The 13782-nt window shown below is 35.0% G+C and overlaps 2 protein-coding genes across 3 annotated transcripts in view; one reads left to right on the forward strand and one right to left on the reverse strand.

Moving 5' to 3' along the window:
* Nucleotides 1-7403, forward strand: part of Timp (Tissue inhibitor of metalloproteases) — a 28983-nt gene extending 21580 nt beyond the window's left edge. For both annotated transcript variants that reach the window (XM_018538900.1, XM_018538899.1), the window contains exons 2-5: nucleotides 4413-4539; nucleotides 4766-4848; nucleotides 4947-5177; nucleotides 6213-7403. In XM_018538900.1, coding sequence (XP_018394402.1) covers nucleotides 4413-4539; nucleotides 4766-4848; nucleotides 4947-5177; nucleotides 6213-6434 — 663 coding nt within the window. In that variant the 3' untranslated portion in view covers nucleotides 6435-7403. The remainder of the gene's footprint in view (nucleotides 1-4412; nucleotides 4540-4765; nucleotides 4849-4946; nucleotides 5178-6212) is intronic.
* The window catches only part of Syn (synapsin), a 37818-nt gene extending 27809 nt beyond the window's left edge, over nucleotides 1-10009 (reverse strand). Inside the window, exons 1-4 of the mRNA XM_018538898.1 lie at nucleotides 9749-10009; nucleotides 8988-9241; nucleotides 8479-8614; nucleotides 8004-8108 (exon numbers count right to left, since the gene is read on the reverse strand). Coding sequence (XP_018394400.1) covers nucleotides 8004-8108; nucleotides 8479-8614; nucleotides 8988-9241; nucleotides 9749-10009 — 756 coding nt within the window. The remainder of the gene's footprint in view (nucleotides 1-8003; nucleotides 8109-8478; nucleotides 8615-8987; nucleotides 9242-9748) is intronic.
* Nucleotides 10010-13782: the final 3773 nt, after the last annotated feature.

Here is a 13782-nt window from a genome sequence, read left to right on the forward strand (position 1 = left end):
GAGAGAGAGAGAGAGAGAGAGAGAGAGAGAGAGAGAGAGAGAGAGCATATAAGTCGTAAAACGTTGTATAATTTATCGAATTTTAACGTTATATGTACATTTTAATGTATTGAATATATAATGTAAAGGTATATAATTCTTACAAAATAAAATAAAATAAATCTGTTTGAAATACACTTCAAATAAATATATTAATTATACTTATATGTATATTTTATAATCATTAAATGTTGCAAAATTGTTTGAACACTTTCTTAACCAGTTTGTTATTTATTTTTAGACGAATAAAACTTCGATTTGTTTTTCTATTAAATTATAATTTTTTAAGTGGGGATTACTCCAAGTAACCAACAATTAATTAAATAAATTACTTGAGATCTTTTTTCACTTTTTCATTACATTAGCCAATTTAATTTTTTATGTCTTTAATGGCAAAAAAATCTTGCGCGGAAAAACGCGTCTCAACATCCATTCGCTATGCGATTTCGCGCGCGACTTTACTCTCAAGTGAGTGCAAGTGTGCATTACATATACGCGTATAATCGTGCGTAAGATTACGATGTTCCCTGCCACCATTGTCGGCGGCAGCTTCACTTACGGGATCGCGAAGTGAATCCTGAAGCGCGTGACGAATCGCTCGACACTGTGTCATCGCGATGTATCACGAGGCGTGGAACACCGGCAGACAATACGCGCTCTCTCACACACACCGTAATATTTATTGTCGCAAACGGAAATAAAAATAATACGAGTGTATATACGGCATCGGCCGCCTGTGACATCAGCCCCTCAATCAATCCGTTTTGCATGATGATGCATGAAGCGCATTCGGCGAACGTCGCGTGAGGACACTTATCTGGGTGTGGACGCGATGAACGTTGTCCATATAAATCCTTTCGCTTGCACCGTAGAATCTCGATTATCTGAGCAGTTTAACGGTACGTTCGAGCCTTCGCATTACACTCATTTAAACATTTAATTCTGACAGTATATACATGTAGAGGAAAGTTACACATATAAAAGATCATTACCCACTTTTTGTAATAGTGATGTATAAGTGGCCCGAAATTTGCGAATCGAAATACCACAGCAAGACAATTTTTGAAAAAAAAAAAAATTTTTTTTTAAGTATTTGCCATTTTTTGTTTCAAATAGTAGTTTTGAGATACGTAAACTGACTAATTACGGTTAAACGATTATCGACTGGGACCGTTTAATTATAATTGGCTAGTTGTGAACCTTTATATTTAACAAATTATTACTCGGAACAAAAAAAATAGCAAATAATATTTTTTTTTTTTAACTTTCTTGATATTTTAATTCATGAATTTTCGTAAATAATAATTATATACCCTGTGTACAGTTATTATACGTATTTGCGTTCAAAATATATTTTGAAAAGAGTTGACTGTTTGAACATTATCATTATTCATCGTTAATTCGATTAAAGCAAAGATGTAGTATGGTAAATCTTGCGATAATGTTGTTCTCGCATATATTTCTTCTTCCTAGAACTCGTATTAATAAAATGAACGCGCATCTTTCAGGCAGACTATTCCAGACCGCAATCGATTTATAACAAGGCTATCGATAATTCTATGCAAATATTGTAATGCGAAGGTTACGTTTTATTTTCCTTCTTACAACTAGTTTCGATTTGCGATTAAATAATATATGTTCGTAAATTTGAAGGTCAGTTAACTAATCGATTAACCAAAATGACATTATTAATTAATTTAGAATTAAATTAATTTTATAAAAATGGCAATTAAAAATTTGGTAAGTTACAATATAACGAAATTAAACAATGGCCGCCAACGTAATAAATTTAATTCTAACAAACAATTATGATTAATTTTAGAAAATGAAAAATAAGTTTGTTCCAATTTGCATAATTATCATTATTAAAACTTTTTTTATGTAATTTTTTTTATCAGATTGGTCGAATTTAAGCACGATCAGTAAGCTTTACACTATACAATCCCGCTATTTAAACACGAACAGTAAATTTTCTTACAAGCAAACCACTTTAGTACATTACTGTAATCGGGAACAAGTCGAGACAATAAATTCACATAAGCATAAATGATGATTACGGGTCTACCTACGACATTGCGCGTCGCTTAGATTCGCGTACAGCGTACATCATACAAAGTATATCAAGGAAATTGCACGTTTTCTTTCGATTATATATTGTTACGAACTGAGACAAATGTATGTTAATCTCGGACTATTGCAAATTTTATTAGGTAAGAGTAATAATGCACTTGGTTAAGAAATTATCTGTTATTACAGTTATTCCTAATAATTAATTTCAGCACTTTAATAAAATGAATTTATAAAGCAACGCTAGAGATTTTCAACGATGATATATGGCGGATGTACTGGTATATTTCTACATGCGTTTACCATAGCAATAACTGCGCCCTTGTCCCTTTACGATATATCGCGGTGGATCTCGCAGAGATTTGCTCAGAGAAAGACGAGTAGGCACAAAGGTTCCATGCAAATTGTGTGAAAACCCTGAAACTACACCATGAACGTAACTCGCAGAGAGCTCGGAATATAACGCGTCTGCGATAAAGTAGTATCCGACTGACCCATACGTTTCAATGTTTATAATGAATTTGTATCACAGAATACGATTTCATTTGTTGAATATACAATCGTTGTTCCGCATCTCGCACATGTAGTGTATTTATGAACTTGCGTCTATCAGATTAATGAATGTTTCCATGAATGTAATGCTTCTATTATTTTATCAGAAAATTGCTTTTTAGAATTTTTCTCGTAATTAAAAGAATGAAAAACAAGAGGATTTTTTTCCCTTAAATTTCAATTTATTACAATTTTTATATGTTATATCGAAACGTTTACATTAACAATTTATCTCAGAAAGTGTAACTATTTTTAATTAATAGTAGTATAGCAACGAGAATTCTAGAGCACCATGTGTTAGTGCGTGTATGTATATGCGGCATGTATGTATGTGTGTGAGGGGTCAGGGAGGGGAAAGTGCTACAAACGCTGGGTCCGAGGAGTAATCGAGGGGGCAACACTTCACTAGGTGAGGGGTCTGCGGGGAAGGCGGCTTGTTCCTTCTCTCTCTCCCCCATTCTCTCTGTTCCACCCGTTGCAATCCTATACTTACCCCTCCCTGACCCCTCTTACACACATACATATCACATATACATACACGCACTAACACCCAGGGTTCTAGAATCCTCCTTGCTATATTACTATTAATATTTTACGTGTTAAGAAATTCAATAAACATAACACAGATATCAAACGTTACTAGTTACTACATTTCATAGCTGGTGCAAGCTGATTTTTATATTTAGGTAGATTCCAAATATTTATTTTCATTAAAATGATAGGTAGCGCATCTTAATGAGACATTTTTGGCCGCGCAAAGTGTTTCTAGATCACGTTTGACTTTGGATACCGTTTTGCAGCTATGTTTAGATCACGTTCAGCTGACGACGATAAACTAGGTCGGATTAGTGCATTTCCTTGTGCGAGTATTCTAGTTTATCAAAAAAGACTACTGTCTTTCCTTTTCTCATAACACTTTATAATTGTCGAAGATTTATTATCTATTGCTTTTGCGTGAAACATGAAAATATTATAATTATGAATGTTTTTTAGAATTTTTACGTAATATTTGTTTGATATTTGTTGCATATTGTTATACTGAAACAAGCAATGCATATTTATTTATTGAACTGAAAAATCTGCAATTTAATTATAACATATTGTAATCTTTTATCACTCACGTTTTGAATGTAAATAAATACCACATCCAATTAATTAAAATCCGTTGTTTACGGATAATATTTATGTCGCGTATTGAAAATTATATATTTGATGTATGATAATCTGAATATCAAAGCTATGAAGTTCGCACGGCATGGCATTATACTGCAGCGCGATAATCCAAATTAATTGCTGAATTAATCATGATTAACGTGGCATCGATATCAACTATAATAATAATAATTAACTTTACTTCTATGATAAAGGCGCAACCTGAAAGTATTTATATTATAAAATATTCTACGTTCATATTTTTGCAAAATTACCGCAATGTAATCTCACTGTCTAGTTGTTCAGAGAGTTGGATATCTTTCGTTATACGCAAATGAGTTGCCCGAATAACTTGAACGCTTGTAACCGGATTTCGCAGATAAACGGATTTTTCGTATACATAGCAGTCCATTGCGTCGCATTACGCACGTTTCATCTCACGGTGATTAAATTACATTTGCACTACCTTGATATCAACTGTTACACGTTGGCTCTTCAAAATTATACGCAAAATTAAAGCGATTATGCGATCATTCCGATAAATTATCAGTGTGATTATTTCATTTGTTGTATGAATAACGCATCTCTTTAATTTTCTTCAGATGGGGCGATTACTCATATGGATGCACTTCTTGCTGTTAACCTTGCTATTAGTATCGGTGCAGAAAGCTGCAGCATGCAGTTGTGCGCAGGCTCATCCTCAAACCAAGTTTTGTGAATCAGATTTTGGTAATTTTACGGTCAATAATTGTTTCCGTTCTTGATGTCATAGATATTACATAGCGCACAAAAATATAATTTGTTATCTTTTTAAATATTTTAACTCTTTGTGAAAATACATCACTTTTTTAATTGTATTAATATCTTATTTTCGTCTATATTTAATAATTTTAGTGACAAGAATATAATTTAATAAAAGTTGTCGACCACAGTTAACGACATTCTTTTGTCGCAGTCGTCGTGGTGAGGGTGAAAAAGGTTCTCCCCGTGAATGACTACGAGATCGCTTACAAGGTCAAGATAAACAGGGTATTCAAGGTGCGTATTATTGTGCCAGCGCGAGAGATGCGTTCGTCGTGTTCATCGCGAAATGTAATCTATGCTTAACCGTACGCCTCTGCTTCTTCCTCCCGCAGTCGAACCCAAAGGCCGACATGGCACTGATGCAGAACCTTTTACGGACACCGTCCACGGACTCGATGTGCGGAGTGACACTGAACGTCGGCGACACATACGTTCTAAACGGAAGAATCGTCTCGGGAAGAGCACTAATATCGACTTGCGGGCTCTCGATAAGATGGGCCGACACGACTACTAGGCAACGCAAGGGATTGAGACAGCTCTATCAACAGGGCTGCGTGTGTGATGTAAGTGGATGATATCTTATCTCTTGTCACTTCAAATATATTCTTTTAATTATTAATTTCTTAATATTGAAAAATATATTAGTATAAAAATTTTAAGTAAACAGTATCGTAAGATATTCTGCCCAGTACACCGTTAGGTATTGAAGGAACAATAGTAGTTAAACAATATTTTGTTTTGTTTTGACTTTCATATATACGTCAAATGGAAATTAGTCTATTTCTATGATTGAATTGCTTATTTTTAAAGTAAACAACGTCCATTGCATAAATGCATATTAACACGTGCATTTAATGAATAATAAATTATATTTAAGTCTTTAATACATTCAATTGTTCAATTCTATTGTTTTAATTGAATTAACGTGTGTGACATATTTAATAGGAATTTATAAAGCCTATTGAATAGAAATCTACAGAAATTGCAGTGGCAGGCAATCTATAGAAATGATTAAAAATAATTTAATCCGATATAATTAAAAATTATGAATTTAATTACATTGTAAAAACAGCAATGGTTTAGAAAATAAAAAATTTTATTACTGCGACTATGTGATTATCGCAATATTTGATAATATTACGTTTTCCACACAATATATTACGATATTGTTTGATTACAGCTATATTTTCATGACTATTTATTCAAATTTAATGTACATTTGGAAATTAGAGAGAATTTCTAATAAATACATCGAAATACGAATTCAATCTAAATTGAACAGGAACTTGTAAATCATACTCAAAATCAAATATTTTTTCAACTGATTCCGCGAAACCAACGCAACTCGTTGAACGCAACTGCGTGAAAAGTTGGCAATGAATCACGTACGCTGTAAATCTCGGTCGATTTTATACAGTCGAGAATGCTTTTCAAAAATGGAGTATCCTAAAAATACGTATCCACGACCAAAGAACTGCGCGGATATCCGCGCATTTGTTCAATCACTGCTGACTTATGTGTGACGCGAGTTTATGCGGCTAAGAATACGAGATCGTAAGGAAGAGCGCGAAAAAAATGGCCTGGTTTTTGTATCACAGATTCTGTATACACACTGGAGGCGCAAGGGTGCCGTGCTAGAGTCCAGCGGTGGAAAGAATTGCCTGTGGGAAAGCACACCAGGCCCCCAGGATTGCCAAGAAAAATACGGCGTATGCATGGCGTCACACAGCGGCTGCTCCTGGATTCCCTCAGTTCCGTACAAAAATTGTATCAAGGAGTATCAGCGTAAACGCGAGCAGCAAAGATCGCGGGAACCTTAATTGACACTTTCGTCTCGTGTTCCGTTCGTGTCTTCGTGCAATGGGAAGCGGTCGAACTTATCGTTTGTAAAATGATGCGACGCGACGTGTCTGCCAGACAATTTGATGACGGACGCGCCGCGTCAAATAAGAGACGATACAGCGATGTGGTATAGAGGTAGTTTGTGTAGCACGTATAAATGCAAGAGACCTGAACCTCTGCTATATATTACATAGAATAATTAGGTAACACGATAGTTCATTAATGAGTTACCGCGTAGATGCGCGAGACAGAAGAATCCTCGTTCTTTAATAATAAATAGTTTCATTAATTGTTGAAAGCAATAACACTCTGCTTTGTAAATTGCCTTAATTTTTTTAGAGAGCCGTGTCTTCGAATGAAATCGGATTTATCTCAAAATGGCAATGCGTTAAGCCTTTGAAAATAAAATAATAAATAGGAGAGCTTTAGCACTCTACTTGTGAGGGATGCAACTTTATGTATCTTTATCGTTAACGATGACGTTACTTTTCGAGCTAATTTTGATATAGATTTTGATGCCAGGCAGAAACGATTATATATTGAGGAATTGATGTTATGCAATTTTAAGAATCGCCTATTGTTTGTTAAATTATTCATGACTTAGATTCGATAATAACAGCATTGGCTAATTTTATCCTGTAGTTGGCAGTTTAACTTGTTTAACACATTGTAGCTTGTAGCTATATCACAAACAGAAGAAGTATTAGTTAATTATTAGTAGGTCTGACCGACGTTGTGGTGCAATCAACCCTTAATTATTCGATAATTATTAACGAGGAGTAAGTTTGCATCGCTTAGATATTTTGAAACGCGTGGATATATTATCTATATGGACTTCATCGCTGAAATATATATGAGCGACCTATTTTCACGATTATTCTCTCGCTCTTAACAAGTTGTATATATATATTATGTATTGTTAATGTATATTATGTATTATTAAATTATTCCAATTACCGTTTCACGTTGTATGTAGTCTTAGACGTCGTTAAAAATTCGCTCGTACTACATTTCATAATATTTTATGTGCATTTTTAGATCTAAATTAGATCGTAGTTGACGTATATATTTGTTACTCACATAGATTATTATTTTGAAACCATTTAATCTAATGAAAACACTGAACATGCGAATTTATGAAGATGTGTAGAAGATTTTTATGTTGCGTTGTAAGAATACATTTATTGTTTCTATATATGCGATATATAGTTTGATTAACGTTAAATGGAAGTAATTTATGTGTAGATCGAAATTTAGAATATAAATTACCAAGAATGCTAAAAATATATATGTATGTGCACTTTTGAATGAAAAAATTATCCATTTTTTATGTATAAACGCGCGCGTTTTATTTAGTTTAGCTCTTAAATGTGGTACTTTTGTAAGTGTTACGTGACATGTAGAATAAATATAAATGAAAACAGTTGTTCTCATAAGCATGTTCTTATTATAATATATACCACATCATTCTAATAGTTGTGGGAATTTGTTTTTTTTTAATATAAAAAAAAATGAAAATTTCAAATATATTAATTGATTTTACTTACCATTTCGCGATGATTGGGATAATAACTCTGTTCGATCAGGGGGAAGTTGTCTTTACCTAAACGACGTTGTAGTCCCAGCAAGTGAGCAAATACCCAAGGTTTGTCCTATTTCATAGAATACAGTAGCAATTACTGAAAGGTTCACTTATAATGTGTATGTAAGAAATATATATATAACACAAAAATCGATACAGGATATTACATGTGAAGAGTCTCACGCAACGTATATTTATGCAACATGTACATTTAAATTTTTATCATCCTGTTTATTTTTTATATTTTTAATACAGATAAAATTTTGAAATTTTTACTATTAATAGAAATAAAATGACGTTTCGAAATACACATTTTAATTTTGCAGATAACTGAGATTATAATATTCTTAATAAGCTTTATTTTCTTTATTATATTTTGTAAATAATAATTAAAGAATTTACGAAGACGATATATAAACTCTATCATAATAATACATTACCTGAAAGTTGTAAATTGCTGTGAGATTATTAACGCTAGGTACACCGCCATACATCATACCAAGAAGAAGATTCTTGTAATCTTCTCCAGCATCTCGTAGATTTTGACGTATCAATACGAAATCAGGTTTAAACGATCTGATAACAAGTAATAATAGGTACTACACGTCTGTTGCTTGATATTGGTTTAACATTTTAATAAGTTTACTCCTGTCTCATTATATCATTATACTCGACATTCTATTTAAAAGTCTTTACAAAATATTATTATGTACAATAATATCTTTTAAATTTTGTAATTATTAATTTAATTAATTTTTTCATATTTAAATTTGTATTAAAGTCTAGGAGAAATACAAAGTAATATTAAATTCTAAAAGTAATATAAAATTATTAAAGTTATATTAACCATTTGAGTCTTGAGAATATATTTTAATTTAATAAAGAGGTTCGATAAAATGACTGGGATTCAGAAACTGTTTTTAAAAGAATTCATGCTCAAATTTCATACCGAATAACTTTGGTCCCGTTACGATAGACAGCCATGGACACTACGGTTCCCGCCTCACTTGCCGTCAGGGACAGTTCTCGAAATTCCGCCTGCTCCACGCGGATTTCATAATCGCCATGTAATCTGCGTCCCCGGAAGTATTTGCTCCAATCAGTATTCTGGTCATCGATCACCAGCAAAGTAAAGCATCGGTCCTTGCTGTATGACGAGCCTCTGGTCGCGCCAGATACCGCCGCTCCCAAAATAGAAGCACCCTACGCATCATTTACTGTCACATACTATGACATTCTCGGCTTGTAACATATCCGACCAACCGAAAGATTGATTATAATTAACTTCTCAATGAATGACCGGAAAAATGCTTTTGAGAGAGCCAGATTTCAAGATTTTGACAAAATAACATTAATAGGGAGATATTTTGAGAAAGATTTTGAGATACTAATCAGGATTTAATCAGGATTATTAATAACTAATTAATTATTGAATAATTATAAGTGGAAAATTGGATCAACTAAGAATAAATCAAATAATCTTGCTTTTGAAGTACACTTTGATGTTTAATAATATTAATATTCATATTTGCCTTTGGCTGAAAATAGGATTCTTTCTATTATTTAATTAATTATTAATAACCCCGTCTTTTGTTCGTTGCAGTAATGGTTAAACGGTAAAATTACTTTTCATTGAATTAAACTTGATTCTGTTAGACAGAAATTGTCAGATAAATTTAAATAAGGAAAATGGAAATGAAATTAACTTGCCTGGTCGCGGGCGGCGCCGGTTAAGCTCTGTACCCGTTGAAGCAAACTCTCCCGTGTCTTCGCCGGTGAGGATGGTGCGCTAGTGGTCCGCGAGCCAGGTCTCAGGTTGAGACTGAGATCGCCGCCGATGGGCTGCGGCGGTCCCTGGGGTGGAACACCTGGAATCGGCGGCTGGGTCGGCAGCGGTATCGGGCCCGGTTGCGACTGCAGGGGTCGGTCCGGCATCGCTTGATACGGCTGAGACGAGTCTTGCCGGCCCATGGTGGCCAGCCCAGGATCCGTGTTGGGCTCATCGTCGAGCTCCGAGCTTAGGTCCCCTGACGAGAACCTGGAAGACAAGCTATGGTGGTCGTCGTGACAGTGACAATCGGTCGGCAGGCCGCGCACTGACGCTGTCGTGTCTGACTGCGTAAAATGCACATCGATCACAGCCATTCGATGCTGATGGGATGACGAGCATGGAGATGACGTCGGCAATGAGGCTGGGCGGTCGCTAATCGGCCGGCGCTGCATGCGTGTTGCGGATTTTACGTCTATTTCGGTTGCGAAGTAGACGGGCACGACGTCGTTCAGTTCAAAGTAGCATCATATTTGTTATTTTTTTTTCATCCGTTAGGTGGCAATCTCTTTCTTGTCCAAATGATTTGTTGCGCGTTGAACAAAATGAGCACCTGAACGCGAACAATGCCTAGGACATCCGCACGAAACCACATTGTTGCACATTTACATCATCGATTTACATTACGTGTAAATGTGGTTACTCATAAGTAACAGCTAGATTTACGTCATAAATAAAAGCAAGAGATGAAAGACGCGATATCGCTGATGAAGGAGGAGAAGTGGCGTTATGCTAACGTTGCCGTGTGTAAAGCAACGTTAGCGCGATATAGGTTGATATCATGGCGTGCGTCCAGGCTGCTGCATTTGGGGCAATGCTGGAAGCGGTATTTTTTTTTTAACGAGCCGCATGCACACATCCATATTTGTCGAACACGAAAGACTTGGGATTATTAATAAGAACATTAAGATACTATGTTTGGATTCGCTGTCAATAACTTAGAGCGCACTCTCAGAGAAGCGAAGGTTTCCAAACATCCAGATACGATCTCTTTTAATATTTAAAAAACTCCTTTCTCTTTGTGTATGCAATCGATTAACGCTACTTTTAAAGAATTTATTTTATATAGGATCGAAGTACTGTAGATATATATAAAAAAGTAAAGTAAACTTTCTTTTGAGTTTCCTATTATATCAACATTGGCTTCATATATTTATTGATAAAAAAATATGAAGAATATTTTATTAAAAGTATAATATTTTTATATTTAAAATGTATAGGTTTAACGGAAATCCTGGCATAAATAATTTCGCACGCTATAGTGTGGGAACCTTCGCATCGAGTTCAGTAATCCCAATTTTCAATGCCGTAAGTTTGACATATTGTTGCTTGCTTAATGGCCGACTCAGGTAAGCACTTGTGTCCGGCTAATTAGACAGAGGAATCTATTTTCTCTTCACGGGCGCACTATGGGAGTCGCTGAGAGCGCGTAGAATATTGAGGTATCGCGCACATTGTTTTAAAGGCCGATCATTATCGTGCACACGCCAGTGTGCGTAAATTGACTCCGGTATACGAGGTACTCATAAAAACAAGATTTAGCTCGGCAATGTGATACATAAGTTTTCATCAGGTATATATCGTACCTTTCAACAACGTATTCACTCTTAGCAGCAGGTAGAGCGACGTTTCGGTTGAAATGTTTCCATGCCGGATTTTAATTATAGGAATCTCTGGACCTCGTCCGATATCAGACGACTGGTAATTACGTTAAAAGTGCATTAAAGCGCGCAATATAATAAGAGTATAGAGCGCTATTCGCAATTATAAATTATTGCTACATTTATAGGCAGTAACGAAACAAAGAAATAAGATTAAGTCACGTAAATTACTTATTTTCATCCGTAAAAACCTTTTCTGATGAGTATTGAGAGATGTGTATCTCAAGTTCATTACCGATCCCATGCGTTCTAGAAATATTCCATAAAAGCAATCCGAGAGGTCGGCAGACGCAATACAATATAAAATACAAAAAATACATTGCATTTTGTTTCATGCAGATTTAAGAATCGGACTGACATTTTTCAATATGCTTGCGTCAATAAAATTACAAAAAATGTACAGAAGACGACTTTGATCTTTTGGTTAAACGATCCTTCGTATAAACGAGTACAACACACCGTAGAAAATCCACGAAATTAATAAGCGGAAGATGAAATGTCAGTCCTATCATATCTGATATACCAATGACTCACCTCCGTTTCAGGTAGTTGACATTGGAGGTGAAGGACTGACGAAAACTGGAGAATGAAATGTTGCCGGGTGATGGAGCTGTACCACAGTACTTGGCGCAACCGCCGCGTCCGGTAATCTTGATGGTTACACCGAGCTCGTTGTTGCGATGAAACTGCTCCCGGTTTCGTTGCTCGAACGGTTAGCGATCTAGAAGATAACCCGTTTCAGTTCTTTGTCGTGGTGATGATCCTTGCACTGCTGATGATGCGACGTCGTCGCGACGCGCGAAATAGGTCGTTCGTTGTGGGTCGATGGATCCTGTCGCTAGATCCCAGATCGATGGGACGGGTTTTCTTTGCTTGATACGTCGCGGGATAAATTTCAACGTAAGGTAATCCGAAAGGAAAGGATGAAATAAGAGGAGGTGAGGAAGGAGAAAATAAACAATCCAAGTTGAAATCTGCAAAGAGAAGAGACAATAGGATTTAAATGCCGAGTAATTGGATCAATTCTACTCGTAATTATAGAAGCTGCGCTTGTCTTAGTCGCCGAGACACTATCGTGTCTCCTGATTCTTATTCACGTAAATAAAACTGTAATTGTATAAATAGTATAAATAGGTAGTTGTTTTATTATTCGTATTCATTGAATAAATTAGAATGCAATATTTCTTATTTAATTAATAATATTATATTTATGTAACAATTATCGTGACTTTCTATATTTTTCATACTATTGTCGTTTTATATTTGAAAAAAATAAACATACATATGTAAAATATATATATTTTAAAAATAACAATAATAAAAATTTATTAAATTTTATCTTTATTTTATCATATTTCCTAATTGTTCGAAGTAAATTAATTATTTCTTAAATCTAAAAGTTCGGCTTACTTTTTAATGTAATTCAAGACAATATTTATATATGTGAGTGCTGACATAATAATACCTGGATCCTTTTTACAACGCAAGAAATTTCTGTTTGATTCAAGTTACTTAAATAAAATGACCTATTTTTGCTATGAGCGATTCACTTTTATTATACATACAAGACATCTTTTCGTAATTGAGTTCTCTCGTGTATCGGAAATAATAAGCTAAGATTATAAAACCGATTCATGATTCTTTACTTTCTTTATGTTATGCTTCGTGAATGCTTGTGCGCACATTATTGTGACATTAACGACTTACGGTATCAAAAACATGAGGAGATTTAACTTTTTTTTATGAATGCTTCAGACTAGAACTTGAGGAAATATGAAAGAAATCCAATAAAATTTCACGTAAAATTCACGGAATAGATAAAATGATTCTTCCAATGGTATCTCACTTTTAACTTCAGAAAGCCTTGTTTAAATTTCCTAAAAGTTTTAGGATAAAAAATTGCTGCTGTTAAATCGAGGTATAAAGAGTACTTCGAAATCACGTATTACGCGTTGAGGGGAAAGAGTTATGGATGTAACCGGTGTGACCAATGACTCGTAATATAAGGCTCATGAAAATCGATAGTCGAGGTGCGATTTTGCTTGGAATTTCTGAAATGCTTCACGGCATCGCGCGAGTACACCGGCATTTACGTATTCTTGGAACATACTCGCGGCACGGAAATGCTACTTCTATGGCTTGCTTCGTCGATCGTATCACCGGGTAGAGCGCACCTTTTCTTGAAGAGCTCGCGGGATAATTCTATGCTCATCGCGAGAAAAGAAGCGTCGAGGAAGCAATGATACATTCCGGCC

Source organism: Cyphomyrmex costatus, unplaced genomic scaffold (genome assembly GCF_001594065.2).
Source record: "Cyphomyrmex costatus isolate MS0001 unplaced genomic scaffold, Ccosl1.0 scaffold2, whole genome shotgun sequence".
In the NCBI taxonomy this organism is placed as follows: domain Eukaryota; kingdom Metazoa; phylum Arthropoda; class Insecta; order Hymenoptera; family Formicidae; genus Cyphomyrmex; species Cyphomyrmex costatus.